This window comes from Arachis hypogaea, chromosome 1, assembly GCF_003086295.3.
Source record: "Arachis hypogaea cultivar Tifrunner chromosome 1, arahy.Tifrunner.gnm2.J5K5, whole genome shotgun sequence".
In the NCBI taxonomy this organism is placed as follows: Eukaryota; Viridiplantae; Streptophyta; class Magnoliopsida; order Fabales; family Fabaceae; genus Arachis; species Arachis hypogaea.
The window spans coordinates 794,583-820,717 of record NC_092036.1 but is presented as its reverse complement, the minus strand read 5'-3'; the positions used below and the strand labels follow the sequence as shown (position 1 = coordinate 820,717).

The 26,135-nt window shown below is 34.4% G+C and overlaps 1 protein-coding gene and 1 long non-coding RNA gene across 2 annotated transcripts; one reads left to right on the top strand and one right to left on the bottom strand.

Moving 5' to 3' along the window:
- Positions 1 to 14,968: 14,968 nt before the first annotated feature.
- LOC112788900 (BTB/POZ domain-containing protein At5g66560) lies at positions 14,969 to 17,592 on the bottom strand. The gene is made up of 4 exons (XM_025830581.3): positions 17,456 to 17,592; positions 17,299 to 17,368; positions 15,922 to 17,214; positions 14,969 to 15,761 (listed from the first exon to the last, which is right to left on the bottom strand). Exons 1-4 carry the CDS (start codon positions 17,494 to 17,496, stop codon positions 15,153 to 15,155), a joined length of 2,013 nt encoding a protein of 670 aa, XP_025686366.1. The 5' UTR covers positions 17,497 to 17,592; the 3' UTR covers positions 14,969 to 15,152.
- On the top strand, positions 17,164 to 17,683 carry LOC112788910 (uncharacterized). Its single transcript, XR_003196132.3, has 2 exons — positions 17,164 to 17,380; positions 17,516 to 17,683. It is a non-coding gene; the product is annotated as an uncharacterized lncRNA (long non-coding RNA).
- Positions 17,684 to 26,135: the final 8,452 nt, after the last annotated feature.

Sequence of the window (26,135 nt, the reverse complement as noted above, 5' to 3'; positions counted from 1 at the left end):
AGCGAAAAGGTATGTACAATGTATGTTTGATTTTCGTTTGACTGGAATAGTTCATGCAAGTAAAGATGTTAATGCATAGGGTTTCTGCGATTGCAATGTTATTGTTGTTAGGCTTTGGGGTTGTTGATGTAAGTAGAATTTTTTGATTTACAATTTCTGCCATGCACATTGATTACCGTTTTTCTATGGTGTTTGTAATAGGAAAAGTAGCGGAAGAGATGAGTTATTTTAGTGTTAAGATTTACATAATGAAACGTTGTGCTGACAATAGGGACAGAATAGTGCCTTATAACAGAGATGTCTTACCCCGAATTAGAATTAAAGTAGAAAAACAGGCAGAACTAAGTGCGAATTGGGTGAGTGTGTATGCTGGACATGATAGATATGAGGTTGTTAGCATCCAGGGGGGTAAGAAAAAATTTGTGGTTAATCTTAGGCATCATGAGTGCTCATGTAGAATGTTTCAACTGTCTAGAATTTCTTGTGCACATGCAATGACATGTATAAGAAAAATGTGCTTCATTGTGGATATCTATGTGGCTGACTACTACAAAAAGACTGCATACATCTCCTGCTACCAGCATGTTGTCTTTCCTGTTAATGGGCCCAACCTTTGGGAGAGAACTCAATTCGAGGATGTGTTGCCTCCAATTTATAGAAAACCCATTGGGAGGCCAAAGAAGAAGAGGGCACGAGGTGCTGATGAGCAAGCTACTAGGACTGGACTATCTCGGGAAGGGCAACAACAGAGGTGTTCTTATTGTTTGTGCTCTGGTCATAACAAAAGGAGTTGTCCAAAGAAGCGCAAAGTCACTCCAAACCCAACTGTAACAATATATCATTACTTATTTATTCTTCTCTTTAGTTGTGTGTTTGGTTGTTGTGGTCATTGAATTATCTGCCCATCTGTTTTGTGCCCAGGTTAAGAATGCTGCTACTTCTACTTCAAAGGGGAAGTCTCGGTAAGGGGTCAGAAAAAGCTCCAGACTATCTGCCAAGACAGCTTCTGGTAAGGGTACTGAGAGTGGAAGTAGGAAGCAAAAGGACAACAAGAACATACCACCTTCACACCCAAAGAGGAAGCCAGCTGTGAGCTCCCAACAATCACAAGCTGCTTCGAAAAGGACCAAGGTGGTTCATTCATTGATTGCTTCTATACCAGCCCCAACAACTCAAACAGTTCTGCCAAGCCCAATGAAGAGGGTGACCCAATCCCAGCTCAGATTTATGGCCAAGACTCCACCAAGAGCATGGAAGAATGTGGAATGACTTTCTTTAACTTGTTACAACTTTTGTATTTTGCATTTTGTATCAGCCTAAAAACTATAGTTGTTGGTTTAACTTTTTTAAATTTGGTTTTGTTGCTGCTATAACAAAAACACATTTTAGCATCTAGGTTTATTTATATTTCCAGTTCTATGACATCTACTTTGGAATGTATGTTGGTTAAGTTGCTGACTATTGCCTATCTATGCCATATGGTTGAGGTTAATGATTTATGTTTGATCTGGGTGAATGTTTCATTTAATCATTTCTGCTGATAGTTACCTCACTGTTTGTACCATGAGAATGTAAATTGAACACAGAAAAGTGGATAACAATAAATTTTCATTCAACATCATTCAATCAACAGGTTACATTACACCCCAAAATACAGACAACATATTGCCAACACATTACACTAGCCACTATGTTTTGTAGCCTTATTGCAAAAAGAACCTCCCATTTCTTGTTGATGAAAATTTTTCACACAGTAATATTATAGCACATGTCCATCCAACCAGACCAACTGCTACTGCCATTGTCAACATCTTCTCAACTTTGTCACTTTATCCTTTAAGCCTGTGATTTTTCTTTTCAATCGAGCAACTTGTGGATCTTGCTCTAACTCTGCCCACACAAAGTACCCACACTCTTCTCCAATCTAGGCAAAAACCAAAGCAAAATTCCAATCAGAAAACCAAATAACAGTCATACCCAATGATTCATTTTTCTACTTACCCCATAGTTAACACAGCCCCAGAACCTCCGCCCCGAATTCTCTGCCGTTGACGAAGTTGCAAGCACTGGCTTCTCACCACAGTAACAAGTTGTTCTCCGTCGATGACCTTGGCTGCTGTTTCTACCTGAAGCGCTGCTACTACGCGCCGCCTGGGAGCCTTGCGACGCCATGGAGTCAGCCACCAACTGCAACAGAGACGGCGATGGTGAGAAGAAGAAGCTACACCAGGGGCACCATGAAATTAGGGTTTCATCAGCCTTTTAAATTAATTTTTTTTTTCAAATTCTCAGTAACGGTCAACAAGGGCAAAGTTTGCCAAAGTGGACAAACGCGTCCACGTAGGCAACTCCATTAGTGTTCCGTCAGTGAAATTAACAGTGGGGTAACATTGAATCAATTTTGGAACGTTGGGGACAAAAATAGAATGAATGAAACGTTAGGTACAACTTTAGGACTTTTCCCAGACATTGGAACAAAAACAACACTTTAATTAGGAGGTGATCCGTCCGTTGGCTATAATTCGACTCAGGTAAAACTATAAATCGAAATCCGGTTAAAATGAAATACATACGTACTGTATCAGGAGTACGTGGAGAGTACATGTTTTACTCTCCTAACGGATTTATCCTATAAAATCAGCCAACCCAGATAGGCACTCATATTTATCTTCTATTCTTACTAGCTTGAGCATTGGAGTCCTTTGCAGGTGCCCGTCGTCCTTATAAAAAGACGATGTTCCTTCCTCTCACTACCAAGGAAAGCAAGTTCAATGACTAGCAAAACAAGCTATAACTCAGAGTTCACTTCCACACAGAAATAAGAGGTATTTTTTGCTTGGTTTTCTTTAGAATTGAAACAATTTTAAAATTTAGTCAAAATACAAAAAGGGCAAAATAAAATCTCAAATTATTTTACTTTAAAAGTAATTCTAGTTAATTTTTTTTTCACGATAGAAATCAATAGTTTCTTCTAATTAATGCTTTTGATTTTTCATTCCTAAAATTATGAATGATTTCATATTAATTACCATTTTATAATATATATCATATATAAAAAAGAATATATTCAACATTATTATAAATACTTTTAAGATATTTGTAATAATTTTTTAAACTATATTTTTAAAGAAAAATAGTAGGTGACATATATTTTTTTATTGATAGCTATATGTATACTAAAATCAGCTACTGAAATTAGCCACCAATATAAAATACATATTAAAATATAAATATATATTGAAAATATATTAAACCACACGTATATTTATACACAAATATATTAATATAACAATTTTTATTTTATATTTAAACCAACATTAGTCAACTTTTCTCTTTTTTTACGCTAAAAATATTGGCTACACAACATTTTCTTTTTAATCCATAATTTTATCTCCATATATTGGTATTTAATATCTGCGTGTATAGTTTTTTTTTTTTGGAAAATCCAAAATAATGAATTATGTGAGAGAAACAAATACAACAAAAAAATAGAACATGAATTAAATACCCAAATTTTATGAGCCTATATAAACCTAACAAAACACATTAATCTTCATTATTACACAACACTCCATACTTCTCACATAATACATACACTACAAATCTACTTCTTGTTTTGAAAATGAAGGGTGGTGGTGAAAAGATCATGAAAATCAAAGAAAAACAAAAGAGAGAGATGAAGAAGATTGATACTAAAAAAAAATTTTAACTCGTTTTTGCAAAGAAAACAAGTTATACATGAAGAAGGCAAATGAAATAAGAACTTTATGTGATGTCAATATTGATCATTACAGATTTGCACTCGTTGGTGGTGCCATCTTTGCTAATGAAATTCTGCATATCTTAGTATCACATAAAACTTTTATTTCATTTGCCTTTTTCATAATACAGCATTTCCTCTTTACAAAAGTAAATTCGTAATTTTTAGTATCAATTTTAGTGTTTCTTTCTTTTTTGTTTTACTTTGGTTTTATTGATCTTTTCACCGCCGTCAACCTTTTTCAAAACGAGAGACAGATTAGTAGTGTATGTGTTATGTGAGAATTATAGAGTATTGTGCGATGACGAACATTAATATATGCTTGTTATGTTATATAGGCTAACAAAGTTTTTTGGGTATTTAATTCATGTTTCATCTTTTGTTTTGTTTGTTTTTCCTATATAATTTATTGTCTTGGATTTTCTAATAAGAGCTACACGTACAAATATTATATATCGATATATGGAGATAGAACCACAGGTTAAAAGAAAAATGCCGAGGCTAATATTTTTAGTGTAAAAAACAAAAAAAAAAGAGTTGGCTGATGCTGGTTTAAATGTATGACAAAAAATAAGAAAATAATATCGGTCAACTAATATTATTCTTGAAATATACAATTAAAAAAATTAGAAATATCAAAAAGTATTCATAAACATGTTGAATATTGTTCGGTTCTTCAGTACTCCGGACGGGTTGAGGAGATGCTCCAAGTAAGGAGGTGGATACTAGCTTGGATCTTGGCCTTTGTACGAGACGTGTGGGTAGACGATCTCCCGAGCTCTTCGTGAAGTATGGGGGAAGCCACTTGTAATGACACTCTGACGCTCAAGTCAGAAAATATTACATATGGCAGTGAGTAGTGGTGGTAGTGACGTACCTTGGGGGAGGGGTAGGGCTCTCCCCATTGGGGTGGGTCCTACGAGGGCAGACCCACCTTCCTGGAACTTTTCTAACCCTAGCTGTCAAGTAGCTGGCTCCCTAGAGGAGAGGTGTTTGGGTCAGGGTCCGGGAGTGTGGTGTCCCGCTGACTGTCCGCTCGGGTCGGGTCAGATCATGTGTTGGGCCGGATCGGCTATGAGATCAGCTGGGCCGGGACGCAACAAATATATTCTTTTTTATTCTTAAAATTTTGACTAATTTAATAATGATTATCATTTTATAATATATACCATATATAAAAAAGAAAAAAAATGTAGATAGACTACTAGTTATTGAAAAGGTTTTGAAACCGTGCGAACTAGCCGATCAAACTAGTTCAATTAGAAATCAATATTTAATCTGGTTCGATTCGTCACTAGAATCATCTAATTTTTGAATCGGTGGTAAACCAAAAAATCATCCGAAAATTGGTAAATTGGATCGAATTGAAAATCGGACAGTTTTAACAAAATGATGCTTTTTGTTGGTGAAAAAAAGAAAAAGAAAAGAATCAACGCGAGAAACTGAGAGACAGATCTACAGATATAGATAATCAAATGCAAGAAAAGGAAAAAGGCAAAATAGTATTAGTCACGAAGTTAGAGACGGTGAAAAGAAAGAGTCAAGGCAGACAACGGCAGAGTGAGTAGCAAAAGAAATAAGACCGAAATTATAAGGAAGGTGAGGACAGTGGCGGAACGATGTGCGTGAGAAAATCGATGAGTAATGAGAGAATGAGCCAAATACGGAAGAAAAAGTTTTCTTTTATTTTGTTTCCGTTGTTTGTGGGTAGCAATGAGAGGTAAGAGTTGATGGAAACATCAATGAAATGATGCAAATATCTTGAAATGAGTGTGGCGGCTAATGCGGAAGAAAAGGTTTATTACATAGATATCAGAATCGAATTGGTAAGTGACCCACTTATATGATTGAGTCACTGAATTACTAGTTTAATCGATAGATTATTGGTTTATTCTCTTAATTCAATTATAATTAAACAAAAATATAAAAATATAATTAAATTAAACGCATATCTTTATAAACATATTTGTTAGAAACAAGAGACTAAATTGGAGAAAGCATTTGTGTATTATTGAGTCTATTCAAGTTGTCTATTCAAGTTGTCTGGAATGATACAATATAAAGGGTATTTATAGGTACTAAGAAAATCGTAATAATAAAGACATAATCTCCTATAATAAATATTCAGATATACTAAATAATACTAATTGATTCTAACTTATCCTAATTATATTCTAACAATATTAATAACAATTAAGTATCAATTTTTAGACATAACTAATAATACAAAAAAAAACTAGTCACTAGTATAAAGTACTTCTAAGGAATAGGGGTGACAAACGAAAAAGTCTGTCCCGTTCGGCCAAAAACCCGTCATCTGGCGGGCTGGGCTGGCCCGCCTAGTGAGGTGGTCTTGAATTTCTCTCTTTTTTTTATAAACTATTAAATATTAAACAATATATATAATTTCTAAAGATATAAAAAAATTATAATTTCTAAATTCACAAACATTAAAGTCTTTATAATTATAAATATGTAACCGATATAATCATAAACTAAGTTTTTTGAAACAAAATAATAAAACCAACATTGTACAAAGCAAAACAAACATTGTCCAAAACATATAATTAAACATATTCAAGTTTATAATCAATCAAACATAAAACATAATCCAAAATATAACTTAAAACATCTTCAATTATCATCTTCATTTTCTTATAGATCAATAACATCATAAAAATTTGTAAAAAAATGGCCATGAAAAAAAAAATGCCTAGCCCATCCAGAAAGTCCACTTGCCCCGCTGATTAGGCGGTGCGGGTTAGATGAGCTTTTTAAGTTTGATGGTTTCAAATTTCCAACCCAATCTATATTTTATGGCGGGTTATGTGGGCTGAGTCGGCGGATTTCGACCCGTTTGCCATCCCTACCAAGGGGTAATATCAAAGTCGGCGTCTACATCTTCATAGGATAAATTTGGAGTTTGACCAACATTTTGCTCATGATTAACAAACTAACTAGAAACCAAATTCGAATATATTCGTACAGCAACAAATTCAACTATGATAATTTTTAGCAACAAAAAAATTTAGTTAAGTAATTATTTTAACAAGACAGCAACAAATTCAAAGTTCAGTGATAACTGATAATAATCAACAACATATTCGACTCGGTGTTGATTTGTAGCCAAAAAAATTTAACTAAGTAATTAGTTAGCAAGATAACAACAAATTCAAAGTTCAATCAGTAACAAATTTAGCTAGTGATGATTTTTAGCAACAAAAATTATAAGCTAAGGGATTATTTCAGAAAGATAGCAATAAATTTAAGGTTCAATTATGATAATCAGTAACAAATTTCAGCAACACATTTAACTTTTAGCAGCAAATTCAACTTTCAGCAACAAAATTGAAACTGAAAGAACAAAAAAATTTGTTAAAACTCACCAAATCAAATACCAGCTTTTGGTTACATGAAGAAAGGTAACGAGGAGGTGGAAGTTGATAGCGAGACTTAAAACAAGAAGATGATAACAACAACCAGCACTGGGACTCGCTACTTCTGCTATCGATGACGACTAGCGCTGGGAATGCGCGCGTCTGAATGGGAGATAACAATGAGGAAAAGAGTGATGACGATCATCCTCGAGACTTGCTGCTTCTGCCAACAGCGATGACGATTGCGGGAAATGCATGTGACTGAGTGCGAGACAGTGACGACGTAGAGAGTGACAACGACGATCAGGTGCGAAACCGAAGTACTGAGAGAGACCAGAAACCCGAGAGCTTGAGTGTGAGAGCCATAGTGAGAGAGATGAGACTGTGACAGAACTTGAGCTTAAGGGAGAGAGTGACGAGAAAGAGACGAGAGAGAAGAGAGACGTTAAGGGTTGTGGGTGATCAGCATTAGATTAGGGCATTAGGGAGTTGGGGATTTACCTAGAAACGACACCATTTTCAAATTTTTTTAAACAAAATTTAAGCATGCTTTGGTTTGGGTAAATATAAATTGATCAGGTCACCAATTTAGCTAAAAACTGATTGAATCGACCTAGTTTTCTACGGGTTTAATACTTAGACGATCCAACAAATGACTCGATCCAACCAAATAATTGGATGATTAGGATTTTGATTGAACCAACCAAATCGAGCTGATTTTGATAATTATGGTTTATTAAAAATATGGTTATAATTCATTGGCATTTGAGCTTTGGCCTACAAACAAAGCTTTTATTATTATTCACAAGATTTGTTGTTAATATTTATTTTTTTGTGACAAATTGCATCTATCTTTAAGATATTATCAATATAATACATCTAATTTAAAAATACATATATATATATATATATATTAAAAAGTAAAAGATGTAAAATATATTTTTTAAATAAAAAAACCTTGGAATAAGATATAATTATACTGATTATTTTTTTGTGTGTGGTACTTATTGTTTGTTATTCAATAACATATAATATATAGTATCATAAATTTTATACAGATATAAATTTTGATGTTGATCTTTAATATTTAATTGTTTTCTTTTGTATTTGACTCTTTTACTTATATAAGATTATAAAATTTTAGTTGGTTGTTTGGTACTATATTTTTAATAGTATATTTTTAGAATTTATAATCAAATATATTTATATTTTTGTGTATATTTATAATTTTATATGTTATTTTAGTTGAATCACGAGTTCACGACTGAATTAGTGAACTAGCGATTAGAGTGGTTGGATAACTTATTCGGATTTCAAAACTTAGGTTATTCATTTAAAGGAATTGGCATGAAGAGAAGTATTAACTGTATTGTGTGGAAAAAAAGTTAATTAGGATTATTTTTAAATCAAATATTTTGACGTTTTATTTTGTCTTTTGTATTTTAACTAAATTTTATTTTATTTTTCACTTCTAAAAAAAATTCAACGAAAAAAACCTCCTAATTAAAGTGCAATATAATTGATTTTAAATCTTTTATAATTCTATAATATAAAATTTAAGTGACCAATAGTTTTTTAAAGAAAATGTTAACGATTCTATATCTTTAGTCTTTATTTTATAAAGAAAATGAAAAGAGAGCATATTTACTTAAGTGGTTTTTTTAAGACCAATAACATAAGAAAAATGAGATATTTTAACAACATTTAAATAAATAATTGTTTTTAAGGTTATCTTAAACAAATGAGTTTGGATTTAAACATGAGGTCCAAACTTCTTTTAAGGTAGTGTTTGACATTATTTAGTATCAAGGTGTCACTGTTCAAGTTTCCTATGAGAAAGTGGGGGTAATATTTGCAATTTCTATTTACGAATAAATATTTTTTCTCTTTGTTGGCCACATTTTTTAAATAGAAAAAATATACATTTCTGCTAAATATCTATCCAACTCACCTTCTCTAGTCAATTTGTTGATCACACTTTTTAAATAATAGCAATCATTGGTAGAATGGTCATAGATTTTATGATATTTGTAGTATTCTGACCGACTTCTGCCTTTCTTGTTTTTGATTGGTTTAGGATGTAGAATCTTTTGTGTGACGAATCTTTCGATAGATGTCAACAAGGAAAACTTATAGCGAAGTATAGGTGTGATACCTTCAAGTCTACCAATTTGGGTGGTAGACTATCGAACCATTTCATTGCTACCTTGGTTAACGTAGCTGGAAAAGCTTTGCAGCGAGTTGCATCCGACCCGTCTGTCAAATATATACGACTTTTGAAATTACTCAAATGATGTCTTAGATCGGTCGTTTCGTCATAGAGGTCTATGTCTGGGCTTTTAAAGTTTCGAGGAACTTTGGCTTGCATGATTTATTCTATGAACGGATCTTCCCCTGCTAGAGGCATTTCTTCTCGGTCAGCTCGGGTTTTCCTATTCTTTAAGTCGGATTCTATTTTCAAGAGTTTTCTTCTAATTTCCTTCGCCGTTGTACCTCCCTTCTCAGGGATCTTTCAGATTCTCGTTGTCTCTCTAGCTCCTGTTCGATTTGTTCCATCCGACTTTGATGTTCGTAGATGAGTCCCATATTTTTGTGAGATCTCTTGACCCAGACCCTTCAGGTCGATGAACTTTTGAGCTTATCCTGTTTCCTTCTGGGTTTGACGAATGTGCGTCTTTGGCAACACATTTTTCTTTATCGACTCAGGGAGGTATGACTAATGCTCGCTCATCGTTATATTACTTTTCTTCTTGGGCTTCAGAATCGGAAGTCGTGTATCCATCTTTCGAAATGTTGTCTGCCATCGTGCAATGTTGAATACCAGGTCCCCAGTAACGGAGCCAATGTTCCGAAGGTCACCTGAAACAGATGAGTTTGGGCTTGAACGTGAGGTCTAGACTTCTTTTGTGGTAGCGTTCGATGTCTTCTGGTGTTGAGGTGCTGTCGTTCGAGTTCCTCGTGAGGAGGTAGGGATGGTACCTGCAATGGACTCTGATATTTAAGTTAGCAAGGATTTTAGGCAGATTTTTTGTAGATTAGAGTTCGAATTATACCTGAAGTTGTTAAGATATTTATAAGTGTAGACATAGAGTCAATAACCACCTTTTGAGTAGTTACACCTTTGAAGGTGGATTGATTATTCGTTTTTGGTAGAGAATTTGTTGAGATCTCCCTTCTAAATTAATGAGAGAGATACTAGAAATCAGTTACTTATTTAGATAAGTAGGGCTAAACTCATGTCGTTATGACTGATTTTTATGAGATCGGATAAATATTGATCCAAATAACATCTGCAGATTGGACTTTATTCAATTTGGGTTTGGTTGAATCATGGGTCAGAGTATAAACAATAATATTATAAAATTAAAATAATGCATAGTTTTTTAAAAAGAAAAATACCAAGGGATCAATATTTTTAGTGTAAAAAATAAAAAATGAGAGTCAGCTAATGTTTAAATGTAAAGCAAACAACGTAAACCATTAATCGCCTAATATTTCTCTTTTAAAAACTAATTAAAATGCAATTTCAACAATTAGCCTTTGCAATTAAAAAGCGATTTCAGCGACTAAACAGTTCAAGGTAAACCACTCCCAAGCCTCTTCCAAAACACAACTGTTTTGTGTTGAACTATTTTTTTCTAATTTAGGGGAATAAATCTTTTCAAATTTTTTTAACAATTGAAGAAATAAAGTGTAATTTCTCACCATTAATTTTATAAGTGGAACTAAGAAAAAATATGAGAGAAAGAACAATAAAAGATTAGAAATTACATTTACTCTTTCAATTTTCTTTTTAACAATTAAGAGTATCCATTCCTCTAATTTAGTAAATTAATTAATATGTTTAAAAAGTAGAAAATTATATATTTTAACGTTGCAGTAACACTAAAAGTAGTTACCATTGTCATTTTTAATGAGAATCATGTTATGTTAAATGATCAACTATTCAACTTATAAATTTGTAAAGGCAGTAGGATCGGTAATTTTAGAATATACTTTAAGTTGCTTCAAATTATCCGATTCACTATTGAAAAAATTACATAGGATGATATGCAATTTTTGTGGGAACAAAAAACGAGTAAATCCCCAAAATGGTTCTCCAGATTGGACCCGTGCACCAATGTTGCCCCTCAGTTTTTAAATGCTCTAAATGCACCTCCAATTTGAGCTCCGTGCGAAATCCTGGTCCTTCCACCCAATTCGGGCATGACTCAGCAGCCTAAGCGCTGAGCTGGTGGTTCCACCACCTCCACATGGGCTTCATCACCCTCCACCATCACCATCGTTCCTCCTCTCCTCCCAACTGAGCCACTACCCTTCTCTCTTCTTCCAATCCTCCTTTTCTTTCTCCCTTCCTCAAGCATTCCAGTCCTTTCCTTTTCTCAGTTCACCAACCTTCAGATCACTACCTCAGAACTACCGCCGCAACCCTTTCTCTTTTCTTCTTCCTCTATTCTTTTCTCTTCTTCCTCAAGTTTGGAGAATATTTCCATATACTTTCAGCAACAATCAGAATCCAACAAACTAAATTAACCTATCATAACCACCTAAAATCAATTAAAACATATAATTAAACTAAACTAAGCCTAAAACTGGTGAAAATTAAAACTAAATTCTAAATAAACCTAAACTAATAGCAGAAGTTGGAGGTGGTCAGACAGGAAAAGAAGGCAAACTGAAACGTGAGAAAGGAGAGGAGGGTTAGTCATCATGGGTGATGGAAATGACAAGGAGAAGCAGATGAGGGGATGACACTGGCAGAGTAGTGGTTGCAGCGGCTATTGCGGTAGCAGTAGTTCGGTGATGAGGAACAAAGATGAAGGTACTCGACTCTTTAGCTGAGAAGAGGAAATGGGGGAGGAAGATGTGGCGGTGTTGGGTAAAGGCCGGAGGTGATGGTGGTGGCGATGGAGATGCTGGAAGCTGCGATAGGACTAGGGTTCGGTGCGTGGAAGAGGGTGATGAAGATGGCAGATTGGCGGCGACAGTAAACTCGGGCCCGGCGGAAGTGGTTCGCCAGGAAGAAAGCTCGACGACTCTGGACATGATGGGGAAGGAGAGGATAGAGGGAGGAGGTTGGACGCAGTGGTCGCAAATGATGGAGGCTATGGTGGCTCGCGGTGGTGGTTCAGCCTTAGGCCAATGGAAAGGGCTACAATGCTTGAGGAAGGGAGAAAGAGAAAGGAAGATTGGAAGAAAAGAGAAGGGTAATGGCTCCGTTGGGAGAATTGGAGGAATAATGGTGATCGTGGAGGGTGATGAAGCCTACGTGGAGGTGGTGGAACCGCCAGCTCAGCGCTCCAGCTGCTGAGTCATGCCGGAATTGAGTGGAAGGACCAGGATTTCGCACGGAGCTCAAATTGGAGGGTGCATTTAGAGTATTTAGAAACTGAGGGGCAACATTGGTGCACGAACCCAATCTCGAGGACCATTTTGGGGATTTATTCAACAAAAAAACTAATAAAAAGAAAATACACTGGGTAAGCTGAAATATCATGAGCCGAGATAAAAAAAAAAATAAGAATTGAGCTTCAAAGATCTCAAAACTTTCAACTTGGCAATACTAGACAAACAGGATTGAGAGCTTCTCACAAGCACTCACACACTCTTTTACAAAATCCATAAAAATAAGTACTTTAGGTACTCATTATTCTTAGAAGCAAAAGCAGATAACAAACTCTCATGAATTTAGCAGAGTTTTTAGAAAGTAAAAAAGTTCTAGAAAAAGGAGTAAATTAGAGTATAACAGCACAAAATTTAGTTAAGATTAAGTAAGATCGCTAATAATAAGCTAATTTAATTTAGTAAACCTTGAATTAAATAATTTTATAGATATCTAATTTAATTTTAATTTTATATTCTCTATTTTTTAAATTAATTGTATTTTTAAGGATTTATTATGTGTCCTAAGAACATATATTAATATTACAAAATAATTTTTTGATTAAAAACATAAACAATTTAAGTTTTTAATGCATTTATTTCATATTCATTAAATACAAACATTTAAAATTTTTCACTAGTAATAAGCTTATTATTGTACTTTTAACCATCTTAAGGCACATATTAGTTAAACCCTATTTTTAATAATGTATCATTATTAATAGAAATATAAAGTTTATTAAAAATTTATTAATTTATTTGATTTATTTTAATGCTAGTGTTGTGATTAAGATTATCTATTTTGATATTAGTATTAAAATCACAGATATTATGGTTAGATGATACACTTTGTATTAATTAAGTGATGTATTAATATTAGTAAAAATGTGTACCGATTAGATTATCAATATTATTAGTTATTTTTAAAATTTAAAATTTAATTTTAATTAAAATATTAATAAAAATATATATTTTAAATTTTATTATTTTATATATTTTATTTATATAAAATCGAATCAACTAATGACCCAAATTTTAATTGAATTAATGATTCAGCGATCTAATAATCTAATAGTTTGATCACCTAATAATCTGATAGTTTGATCGTAGATTCGAGTTAAGCATTAAAGTAGTCTTTGAACTTGCACTCAAGTCTCAAAGTGATCCATGAAATTAATAATTTCTTAAATTCGTCCTCGAAATTGTACTCCGAAACTCATAGTAGTGCTTGAGACATTTTCTGTTCATCAGAACCTTAAAACGACGTCGTTTTGAACAAAAAAAGCGTAAGGTAGACCCCAATTTGAACAAAAAAAAAAAGAAAGTGTAGCGTAGAACCAGCCCCTTGCCCTCCCAATTCCCAATTCCCAATCTGTTTCATCCCCATCCCCAACCTACCCCTTTCCCTTTCTCTTTCCCTTCCCGTTCCCCTTTTCCATCCCCATCCCCATCTCCTTCTCCATCTCCTTCTCCTTCTCTTTCAATTCTTAATCTGTTTCATCCCTATCCCCAACCTTCCCCTTCCCCTTCCCATTCCCCTTCCCCATCTCCTTCTCCTTTCCATTCCCCTTCCTCTTCTAATTAAACGGGTCATGCAACTAACTTTATTTCAAAATATTCAACTCATCTGGAATTTTACGTGCCCCATGCTACTCATGTCAGAGCGTAAACTAGTGATGCTTTCGGCTACTGTACTTTCGCCATCTAGAATCTCAGACCGAAAATTCTTTTAAAATTTTTTACTATCAACAACCATCACTGCAAACAAAAAAAAAATGGCAAATTTATTAACAAAATTTTTGAAATCAATAAAATCTTGAACACTACTCTTCCCACTCTCACATTGTCCGTCGCTTAACCTTTGCCGCGCAGTACCAACAACCACCGGCCTCTAATTCTTCCTCTTCTTTCATCTTCACCTTCTCATCTAGCAGCGTTAACAACAACAACCAAAAGATATATATGATTATATGAAAGGAAAAGGAGAAGGTTGGAAAAGTAGAAAGAGAAGAGAAAAGAGAAGGGGTTGGGGATGGAGAAGGGGAAAGAAAAGAAAAAGGTTGGGAATGGAACAAATTAGGAATTGGGAAGAGAGTGGTTCTACGCTAAGGGAAGGAGAAGGAGATGGAGAAAGAGAAGGAGAAAGAAAAGAGAATAGGGATGGAAAAGGAGAAGGAGAAGAAGAAGGAGAAGGGAAAGAAGAAGGTTGGGATGAGAATGGGAATGGAACAGAAAGGAATTGGGAGGGAGGGGGGAGGGGTTTCTACGCTACACTTTTTTTATTTTTTCGTTCGAATTGGGGGTCTATGTTACGTCTTTTTTTTTTTTTTTTCAAAACGACGTTCTTTTAAGATTCGAATGAATGAAAAATAAGTGTAATTTTTCGGACAAATTTAAAAAATTATTAATTTTATGGATCATTTTAAGATTCGAGTGCAAGTTTAGTGACTACTTTAAAACTTACCTCCATATATTCGATTCTCATAACTGTGTACTATACAGAATGGAACAAATATATGATAAGTTTATTTATATTAATTAATCAAAATTACAGGAGGGATCCCATCAAATCAAATTTACTCCAACAATAAGATCCTCACGTGACGAGCCAAACAGCAAGTTTAGCGTGCTGCCTATTCATGATGGGGATGATGCTGTTGCTGCTGTTGGTGGCGTCCCTTGCGTGCATCAACCACCGTCGACTCATGCGAATCGCAAACCTGCGTTTTGAACTTGCAACCGAACTTCCTTCCCAGCGCCGCCCTCCAACCACCACCATTTCCGCCTCCATTTGGGCCCGCCTTGTCTATATTCTCGATCACTCTCTTCATAGAGGAGCACTCGCGTTCTAGCTGATTCACCCGCGTCCTCATGCTATCCATGTCGAGGCGCAGCACCTGATTCTCCCTCACAGCAGCCCGCCACGTACTCCTCTCCTCCTGCACCTGTGAGCCCCCATCTTCTAAGTCTAACGTTTCCACTCCCTCTTCCTCTTCCCCTTCTCTCTCCAGCGCCGCCGCGGAGAGCCTCCCTGGCTCCACCGTCGCCGCTTCCGCCGCTATCAGTGTTCCGGCGACGGCGTGCCGTAGCTGAAGCTGCTCGAAGAACAGCACCTGAACCATTGCTCGCAGTGGGAGTCTCTCGTTCTGCGCCGCGTGCGTGCACGCCTCGACTGTGAGTTTCTGGCAATCCAACAATCCACAAATCTTCTCCCTCGCCGATTCTGATAGCCATGGATGTGCCTAAAAATCAAAACAGTAATCGAATTTCGTTATCCTTAGCTGAATCCGAATCCGAATAAGCAAATGAAGAAATAGAAATATCAAACCGAATCCTTCCCCTAAAAATTGAGTGACACTAAATCTGAAACTGAATTTTATAGCAGAATGCCAAGTTCAATACCTTGAGGTACACATCAATGGCACGGTAGAGACCGTCGTCCAATAGCCTGGCCTGATCCGGAAGTGAGATCGCGAAGTTGTAGAATTTCTCAGCATTGAGATTCGCGTCCGAAGCTATCTCGGAAAGGTAACCGTCGAAGAGTTTTCCTACAAGCATAAGCGCGGGTGACCTCGCGGCACTGCCTTCACCACCACCATCGATTTCTCCAGCTTCGATTCTCGCTTCCAAGCCATCCAAGAAGTGACTCAAGATCCTCTCTACGCATTCCACATCATAAAGCGTTTCATTGAGGTACGAATAACTCGGTATGAGAAGGTCATCGAGTGTGGCCTCTTCGAACTGCAATCCTATCTTCTTCTCCAACATGTCTCTGCAAGCCTCCGAAGCGTTCAGTATGTTTGCCGTTCGGAGCAACCTGAACAGGAACCTCGTCGCCGTCGCCGACGGCAATCTCGAACTCCTCTTCAAAGGAAGGTACGAAACCACCGTTTCCAGAAGCTCCTTCTGCTCCGCCTCCGTCAACGATGATGGCACCGGCTTCCGGTTCGATCTCGAAACGCCGGGAATGTGTCTCTTCGCATAGAACATAACACAGCTCTCAATAATCTCAGGAGTCAGATTCGCGCTTCTCATCGCAACAATCAACCGCTTGAACAACGGCAAACAAAGAACCGCGAGATCCTCGAACCACGAATCCGCACCACCTCCACCAGAACCGCCTTTCCTTCTCCCACCAGCTACAGCATCGATTCCGTTCCGTGGAACCTGTTTGGACACGGATCCACGAGCGGCTTCGCCAACTCCGTCGCTTACTGGCCATCCAAACAGCGTGGGATCCGAAGATGATGCTCTTGAAACCACGGCGTCGATGCAGCGCTGCGTGATGCCGAGGTTTTCCGCCATAGGTACGATTCTCTCGCATGATTTTAGGGTTTTGACGGAGTCCTTGAGGCTCTTGAGCACCTGCTGAGAGAGAAACCTCTCCGTCTTGGACACCAGGTTATCCTCCGAGTAATCCTCCGTCATCTCGAGAAACTCGCCAGCGCAACGGAGTGAAGCCACATTGGAAGGGGACAGGTCGATCTTCACGCCATAACAGAATTTTGCCGCCGTCTCGAACGCCTCTGAGCCACCAGGAAACCCCGTGAAAGTCACGTGACATTGTTCTTCCACTATTTCGTCTTCATCGTAGTCGTCTTCATCTTTTGTTTGGGTTCTGGCGACAGAGGAATGAGTTGCTTCTTGCTGGGTTATAAGTTGGTGTAGCTTTCGACTTTTTGACATCAAAGGGAACTGAAATTGGTATTGAAAAAAAAAAATAAAGTAAAGAAAGAGTTTAACTACAATGTTGTTAGTGTATGCACATGAGAAGATTACCTTGTGAAGATGGAAGGTCATGTCATCCACTTCTACTACAATGTCGCTTGGCAATCCAGTGGTGCAGAACCTGTAAAGTAAGGTATATGAGAAAATCTACTAAGAGAATGAATTTACGAAACAAAATAGGAAGAAAGAAAGGTATTATAATTCTAACCATGCTTGTCCTTTTGTGCTGCCCTTTTCTGCTGATAACATTTTTTTTCTTTTCTGTTAGTTGTTTATCCGATGATTCTATCTCTGGGAGTCTCTTAGGCTTGGTTACTGGAAACTCAGATCCATGAACATGCGAAGGGGGCACATGATTTTTCGGTTTGGGACAGGAGTTTGAAAACACTGGCAAGTTTCATTGCTTAAGAAATTACTGGAGTATGGGTGTGTGGAATTATTTAAAAAAAAAAAAGAAACATGAAAGTGGGGACTGGATTTTGGGAACACCCAGAATTGGTGCGTTTTGCTGAGGATGAAGTGGACTTGACTTGCACTACCAGTTGGAAAAACAATAAAAATGAGAATGAGAGAAATTGTTTGTTTGTGCTTTTTCGTTGAGGTTTTTATGAGAGAAAACAACGGATAAACTTTTAGAAAAGAAAATAAATAATTAAATAAAGGACGCGAAACAGAATAGATCAATGGAATCCACAAACTCAAAGCAGACAAATGGACCTTGAGCAAATTCCTCAAAAGGGGATTATATATTGGATCCTTTATTTATTTTTTAAAACTTTCCTTTACCAAACCTTCTGCCCTTTCTTGTTATCTCTTTTATTTGAATGAAACACATCAGAATCTTGGTCTCACCTACTGCTCCGATGTGTCTAGTCACTAAAGAGTTTGAATTATTTTTTTCTTGAAATCCGACAATAATCCTCCATTACCCCATATCTCATTGCTTGCCAACAATGTTCTTGCACTTAAGTAAATAATCCTATCTTATATTTTATATGTGGAATCCTCATTTGCTGACTTGTTGACCCAGTTTATGTAATTTAATAAATCACTAGCGTTATATTAAGCTGAACGGGTGAGATAACTGTCTCTGTTAATCAATGTAGTGATTATTAATTATTAATGATAGATAATAGCCTTTTCAAGATCACAAAATTGAGGTACTAGTATGCAACTATACATATTAAATCCCTTGTAATTGGTAAGTAGTAAGATCTGTTCACTTTTTAACTGTCAACTAAGAATTGATCATAGTAAGATTGTTACAATATTGGGAAACCTAACACAGCACACATCTATTTTTAGAGGTTAAAAAGTGACTCATTGGGTATAGGAAATTTGATTCGGTGACCACTACCAAACACCAACAGCTCATTAATCTTTCATGTAGCTTTGGTTCAAAAAATTGCTCCTTTATCAAGTGGCCATATATATACAAACGTGTAGTACACATCATTTAAAGCAAGTTGCTTGATATGAACGTTGATGGTAATCATAATTTGTTGAGATCTTTTATTAATTTTCAATCTTCTGAAGCTTTCAAGCTCTGGTCCTTGATTGGTTCGTGAGAATCGTGACTTTGGACAAGAGGAAAATTTTAAAATGTAGTGACCATGCCTTCATTTATGTTAGCATATCTACCCCCTCAATTCATCCTCTCTTAGAATTTATTGCTGCCTGTAATGTGTAGACAGCCGTTCTAAGGTACATTATAATACCAATCACGAGTTAAAAGTGAATGAAGGGTATAATTCAAGATTTAAAATTTGGGACGTTTGAAAAATGAAAATAAAACATGTCAAGTTGTCATGATAACAGTCCAAGAACAGAGACCGTAATCTCTACACCCTTGGAAAGTGAGAGAAAATGAAAATCTTAAAAGGCCATGGCAAATAAGACCTGGTCATTAATTTAGTATAGAAAGAAATTGTGTTACATCACTATATGACATTATGACTACTCAAAAATGAATTTCGACAAATGACTAAAAACACTTATCAAGACAACAATAATTTGGATAACTTATTTAATGCAGCTTTTATAATAGAAAAGTTAGGCTGGATAATACAATCATGGATAATTTGACTGAGGAATATTTGTTCAATAATTCCAAAAAAAAAATTATTGATTTCACACTAAAATAACACATTAATGAGTTTATTATACTCATAAACCTAGTTAAAATGTCATTTATACTTTCTTCTTCCTTCATTGTAAAATCTTCAAATCTACTCACTAAATTATTTATTTTATAGAGGGTTTAAAAACTTTTAATGGTATAGAATTAAATTAAATTCTACCAAGAATTGAATTTCAATCAAAATTGAATTGAATTTTAGCGTTTGGAATAAATTAGTAAAATTATATAATTGAATTGAATCCTAGTGTTTAGAATATTTATCAAATGAATTAAAATTTTATAATAGACAACTTTATTCTTTATTAATATAACATCGTATTTAAATGATAAATATATTTATTTATTAAATTATATGAATAATGTTGAGTTTAAAAAAATAATAAATGAAGTGATGATGAATAAACATTATTTTTGGGTTAAAAATTTAATTATTTGTGTGATTAGTTTGTTAATTGTGCAAAAGATTATTAGAATCAAATAAGGCCCAATAACAAACTAACAAAGCCCTAAAATGGTTCAGATCCATAAGCACTCATTCACCAACTAATGGCCCAAAAACTTGTTGCATGTTACTATCCAAGAAGGAAAGAAGCAACACATTCCCATATGAACCAAGCTTGTGACCGAACTCATTCTCTCTCTTCTTTTCTCTTGTCCACTTGAAACGCTCCAAAAGGAAAGCAAGAAAGAGAAAGTTTGATTAGGATTCAAATTAAAGAAGAAAAAAAGGGTTTACCAAATTCAAACAAGTCAAAATCTAGAGTTTAGAAAGCTAAGATTAAATTAAGAGGTAAATTAGAAAACCTTTTTCAACTTGGTGCTTCATTACTAACTTGTTGAATATGCTATTCTCTCTCAAGCACCAAACCAAAAAATTGAAAAAAGCGTAGGCTATGAAATTTTGCTACATATCAAGGGTCAAGAATCAAATTTGGAGTCAAAATTTTGATATACGATTAAGATTCTTGAAGAATATTGAAAAAGAATAAAAGAGAAGTAGCAAGGTCTGTTTGCATGTTGGCTTTAATTACTGTTGTTGTCTTCTACAATGCTGTTGTTGTTGTGATATTTAGGAAAAAAGAAAGTCAAAAGTTCTAGCCAAGTTTCAAGTTTTGGAAGCTTTACTCCTCTATTAAATGGGTAAACAGCTAGAGATTGATTTAAGGAGTGAGCACACTGTTTAGGTTCTCATAACTTATAAGCTATCCCTTTCTTCTCCTTTAGAGTTTTACATTGAATTTTCTGTTCTTCAATATTCATCTTTTTTTTTTCTTGTTTCTTTTCAATGAAAAAAAAAAGACATTAAGTGAGGAATTAGTAAAAATTATTGAGAGAAAAGACAAAGAGAGATATAAAAAAAATAAAAAAAATTATGTAAAAGCCCTTTTGTGTGTTTTTCTGTTTTGTACACATGATCTTGAGGGGATTTCGTTACTAAGTTGGGTGAGCACTTAGTAGTTGAAAGTCTAGGGAGTGAACCTAGTCAAATCTAGTTTGGGTAGAAATTGGGTTTGTTCCAGATAGGATTAGGTTGAATTCTAGAAAAATTGGTGTTTTGTAATCTTTGTGAAAGATAGTGAAAATTTCTCTATAGTTGTAAGAGAGCCTGGATATAGGTCACATTGCACATGATGGCTGAATTAGGATACATGGATATGTGATTTTCTCTTTTGTACTCTTTTTCTATTTCACTTCGTTAAGAGACAAAATAAAAGTGTCTCCTACACTGTATATTTCTTAGAAGTCACAGCTATCTGAAAGTAACTTGTTGCTCTATTTTTAAACGCTTCATGAAGAGACAAAATAAAATTGTCTCCTGAATTTCATCTTAACAGACACATAAGCAATTAAGTTCCAATTTCAGTCAGAAGTAAAAAGCTAAAAGGATTAAAAAAAGGAGGCCATAGATTCAACCCCCTTCTCTAAATTATTCACAAACCTTCAATTGGTATCAGAGTTTAGTCTCATGAGATCAAGCTTCACAGCTTAGAAAAAAGATCCGAATGGCCAATAACATAAGTTCTAATCCCGTGGCTTACACACTCACTGAAAGTCAGTCTAACAACAGACCTCTCTTCTTCAACGGCAAAAACTACAACTCCTAGAAGGAAAGAATGCGGATATTTATCCAATCTGTTGACTATAATATCTAGAATATCATCATGAACGATCCACATATTCCAACAAAAATAAGTGCAGAAGAAGTGGTGACACCTAAAAAAAGAAGAAGTTGAATAGACTGATAAAGACAAGAACAAGGTGGAGTTAAATGTCAAAGCAATCAACATGATCCACTACTCAATTAGTTTTAAGGAGTACCAGAAGGTATCAAGGTGCAAAACAGTAAAAGAGATTTGGGATAAAATCTAAGTCACTTATGAGAGCATTGAACAAGTGAAGAAAACAAGGATCGACATGCTGAAAAAAGAATATGAGATGTTTGCTATAAAGAAAAGAGAAATCATTGATGAAATATTCAAGAGATTCTCAATCATCATCAATAATTTAGATACTATGGGGATGAGTCACACCGAATATGTGCTAGTGAGAAAAATATTAAGAAGCCTTACAAAAGAATGAAAAACTAAAGTTACAGTCATTACTGATAGTGGTAAATTAAAACAAATGTCTTATCATGACTTGAGTAAAAAACTCCTTGCATATGAAATCACACACCTAAACTATGATGAAAAAAAGAGAAAGGAGTGACTTTGAAATTTACTGTTGAATCATTAGAAGATAATTTCAATGATGATTTATTAAATGACGAAATTGTATTTTTTGATAGGAGGCTAAGGAGACTTATGAGAAGCAAGAGAAGAAGTAAAGGATCGAGCTCAAAAGAACAAATGAGAGACCTCAGCAAAATAATATGTCATCACTGCAAGGAGACCGTCCATTACAAGTATGACGGTCCCAAGTTCAAGAAAGAAGACAGAACTAGGAAGGACAAGAAAAATGTTCTGATGGCATCTTGGAAGGACTTGGAGAACGATTCTGAAAAAGAAGAAGAATCTAAACATGAAGCTCATGCTTACTTCATGACTGACCAAGAACTAACTGATGAGGTAGATCATCCTATCCTAACTAATGATGAAATATGTCAAATGATTGATGAATTAACTGGACACATTAGAAATGGAGTCATGACCTTGAAGCTAATATTGAGCCTTTAAAAATTGAAAATACATACCTCAAAGAAAAATTAAGTAAAGCCAAAAATGCAGTAGATTTACTTGAAGAAAATAAGAGGCTTAAAACTGAAATTGAAAAACTTAAAGGAAAGCATTCAGTTATTAATTTACGGGACCAAATTGATGAAGATGAGAGGTTGCACAAAGTGATTAGAGGTTTAAATTAAGACATAGCTGAATTTGCTCAAAGTTTTGAAAACTTGGGCAAATTGCTAGCTAATCAAACAGACAAAGAAAACAGAGACTAAGATTGCCAGAGATATGGTTACGGAAGAAGAAGAAGATAAAAGTATCCCTCCTCAATTTGCTGCTGGTACATCAACTTCTAATAAATACTTGGTCAATGGAATTGTGAAACATGTTCTACTACAGGAGTTTGTGAACTTGACCAAGCATGTGATTAACTCTAGCCAACAAATTAGGAGATTTACAATTCAAAATAAAAACTCTTTAAAAAAGTCTCAAAGTAGAGTTGAAGTACTTCTCAAATACGTTGAATCATTGGAAGATGACCAAATGATGTCTGAGAAAAAAGAAGATATATTGAAAACGGAGGATGAGAAATCTAATCTCTAAATCCTTGTTAAATGCTGCTGATGATGTTAATTCTAAAAAACTATTGACTGAAGTTTCCATTATGTTACTTTCATACTTTTTTGTTTGTTTTGAATAACTATAGTAGTTATTTGTAGGTTTTTAACTTGAATTTATATACCTTTTTTATGCCTAACAAAACTTTTGTACAGAAATACTACTCCTCCTTAATAATAAAAGGGGGAGTGAGTAAAATAAATTGTTAGGATGTTTAATTAATGAACAATTAGTACTGTTATTTTTAGCATGAATTATTTGTGAATTATTTGGTACTAATTGGTTGAGGTTGCTGTTTTGAAAATATTGAATTATTGCAGCTCTGATTGTGAAATTTAATGATCTAATTGTAAAATTTAATTAAAATACTTTTGATTATTATTCTAATTGATATTTACTTTATGATTGGTTGATGCTAAATGATTATTTTTTAGAACTAAAAAATTTGTAACATTTTCTGACAAACAAGCTATTGGGCTGATTCAAAAAAGATGGCTAGTTGAATTGTTTTGGATAATTAACTTTATCTGTGAGTTTATTTTTTGCATGAAAATTACTTAAATAATTATCACAAGTTAAGAAAAAGCTCACATTCAGGAGAGCTTTCAAAATAAAAGAAAGGGGGAGTTCAATTTGAAGATTAAAACATCAAAGGGAAGTTCATTAAATTCTTCTTATTTCTTTTATTTACAAATTTATTTTATAATGTTTGTTATTAAGGGAAGATTATTGAGTTTAGAAAAATAATAAATTAAGTGATGATGACTAAATATTATTATTAGATTAAAAACTCAATTATGTATGTGATTAGTTTGTTTATTGTGTAGAAGATTATTGGAATTAAATAAGGCCAATAACAAACTAACAAAGTCCTAAAATGATTCAGGCCCATAAACACTCATTTACCAACTAATGGCCCAAGGAATTGTTGAATATTACTATCCAAAAAGAAAAGAAGCAACACATTCCCATCTAAAGTAAACTTGTGACCGAACTCATTCTCTCTCCTCTCTCTTCTCTCATTCACATGGACATGAAACACTCCAAAAGGAAAGTAATAAAAAAAATTCCAATTAGGGTTCAAATAAAAAAAAAGGAATTTCTAAATTCAAGCAAGTCAAAATTTAGGGTTGAGAAAGCTAAGATCAATTCAAGAGGTAAATCGAAAAATCTTTTTTAACTTGGTACTTCATTGATAACTTATTGAATGCTATTCTCCCTCAAGTATCGAATTAAAAAATTGAAGAAAGTGGAGGCTATGAAGCTCTTCTATATATCAACGATCAACAATCAAATTTAGAGTCAAAGTTTTGATATACGGCTGAGATCCTTAAAGAAGATCGAAAAAGGATAAGAGAGAAGCAGCAAGGTTTGTTTGCATGTTGGCTTTAATCACTGCTACTGTCTTCTGTGCTAGTGCTGTTGCTGTAATATTTGGGAAAGAAGGAAGTCAAAAGTTTTCATCAAATTTCAAGCTTTAGAAACTTTACTCCTCTATTAAACGGGTAAACAACCAAAAATTGATTCAAGTGAGCACACTGTTTGGATTCTCATAACTTACAAGCTATCCCTTTTTTCTCCTTCAGAGTTTTACATTGAATTTTCTGTTTTTCGATGTTCATCTTTTCTTTGTTTATTCTCAATGAAAAAAGGCATTAAGTGAGGAATCAGTAAAAGTCATTGGGAGAAAAGGCAAAGATAAATATAAGAAAAAGCTAGAAAATTATGTCAAAACTTTTTTGTATGTTTTTCTGTTTTGTACACATAATCATGAAGGGATTTCTTTGCTAAGTTGGGTGAGCAATTAGTGGTTGAAAATTTAGGAAATGAACCTAGTCGAATCTAACTTGTGTAGAAGCTAGGTTTGTTCCAGATAAGATTGTGTTTAATCCTAAAAAAAATGGTGTTTATAATCTTTGTAAAAGATAATGAAAATTTCTCCATAGTTGTGAAAAAAATTGGATATAGGTCACATTACACATGATGACTAAACCAGGATATATGGATATATGATTTTCTCTTCTCTACTCTTCTTCTATTTCACTTCACTAAGAGATAAAATAAAAGTGTCTCTTACATTGCATATTTCTCAGAAGTCACAACTATTCGAAAGTAACTTGTTGCTCTGTTTCTGAACGCTTTGTAAAGAGACAAAATAAAATTGTCTCATGAATTTTATTTTACAGATGCATCAACAACTAAGTTTTAATTCCAGTCAAAAGCAAAAAACTAAAAGAATTGAAGAAAGGAGGCCATAAATTCAACCCCTCTTCTATAGGCCATTCACAAACTTTTAAATAATTAAAAAATTATATTTTTTAACTAAATTTTTTCAACTAAAATTTGTTCACCTCTTTTAAAAATATAAAAATTAGATTAACCTAAAAATTTTAAATTTTAAACATTATTATTAATTAAAAAATAAATAATTCTTCATAGTTGATTCCAACAAAAAACCAACAACAAAAAAAACGAGTTGTCAAGAATCAACTTGACAACTCAACTTGTTGAATGGTTTAATAAAATAGTAAATTAAAAAAAACTAGTTATTAACAGTAAATTATAACAATTAATTTATGTTATTAAAATAAAATTATATTTCTTTTTACTGGTGCCATAATTGACACAACTTCACTCAAAATATTTTGGATGAAGCATTACAAATTATCACTTTATATCTCGTTAATGATGATTTAGTTAATGCAGAGTACTAAACTCATTTTGTAACTTTGTTATATCATATTTTTTTAGTAAAACACTTAATATTCCTTTTGCATCAATTGCGCAAATTTTGCACTTCCGCTCGCACGCTCCGTTTTCTAACATCAATGGGTTCTAAAACCAACTTGCATATCTGTTTTTGATATTTTGGCTTCATGCAAAACACGACGCTCCTTACCCGCCCTAGTGGCTACACAAAATCCCTTTTGCACAATGAAACGAGTTCTACTCCTTGAGTAGGC

Bases quoted from the DNA above. Each gene is read 5' to 3' on its own strand.
- LOC112788900 (XM_025830581.3), bottom strand. From the start codon at position 17,496: ATGTTATCAGCAGAAAAGGGCAGCACAAAAGGACAAGCATG. The intron at 17,369-17,455 runs GTTAGAATTATA...CTTACTTTACAG, and splicing joins AGCACAAAAGGACAAGCATG to GTTCTGCACCACTGGATTGC. The intron at 17,215-17,298 runs GTAATCTTCTCA...TACCAATTTCAG, and splicing joins TGACCTTCCATCTTCACAAG to TTCCCTTTGATGTCAAAAAG.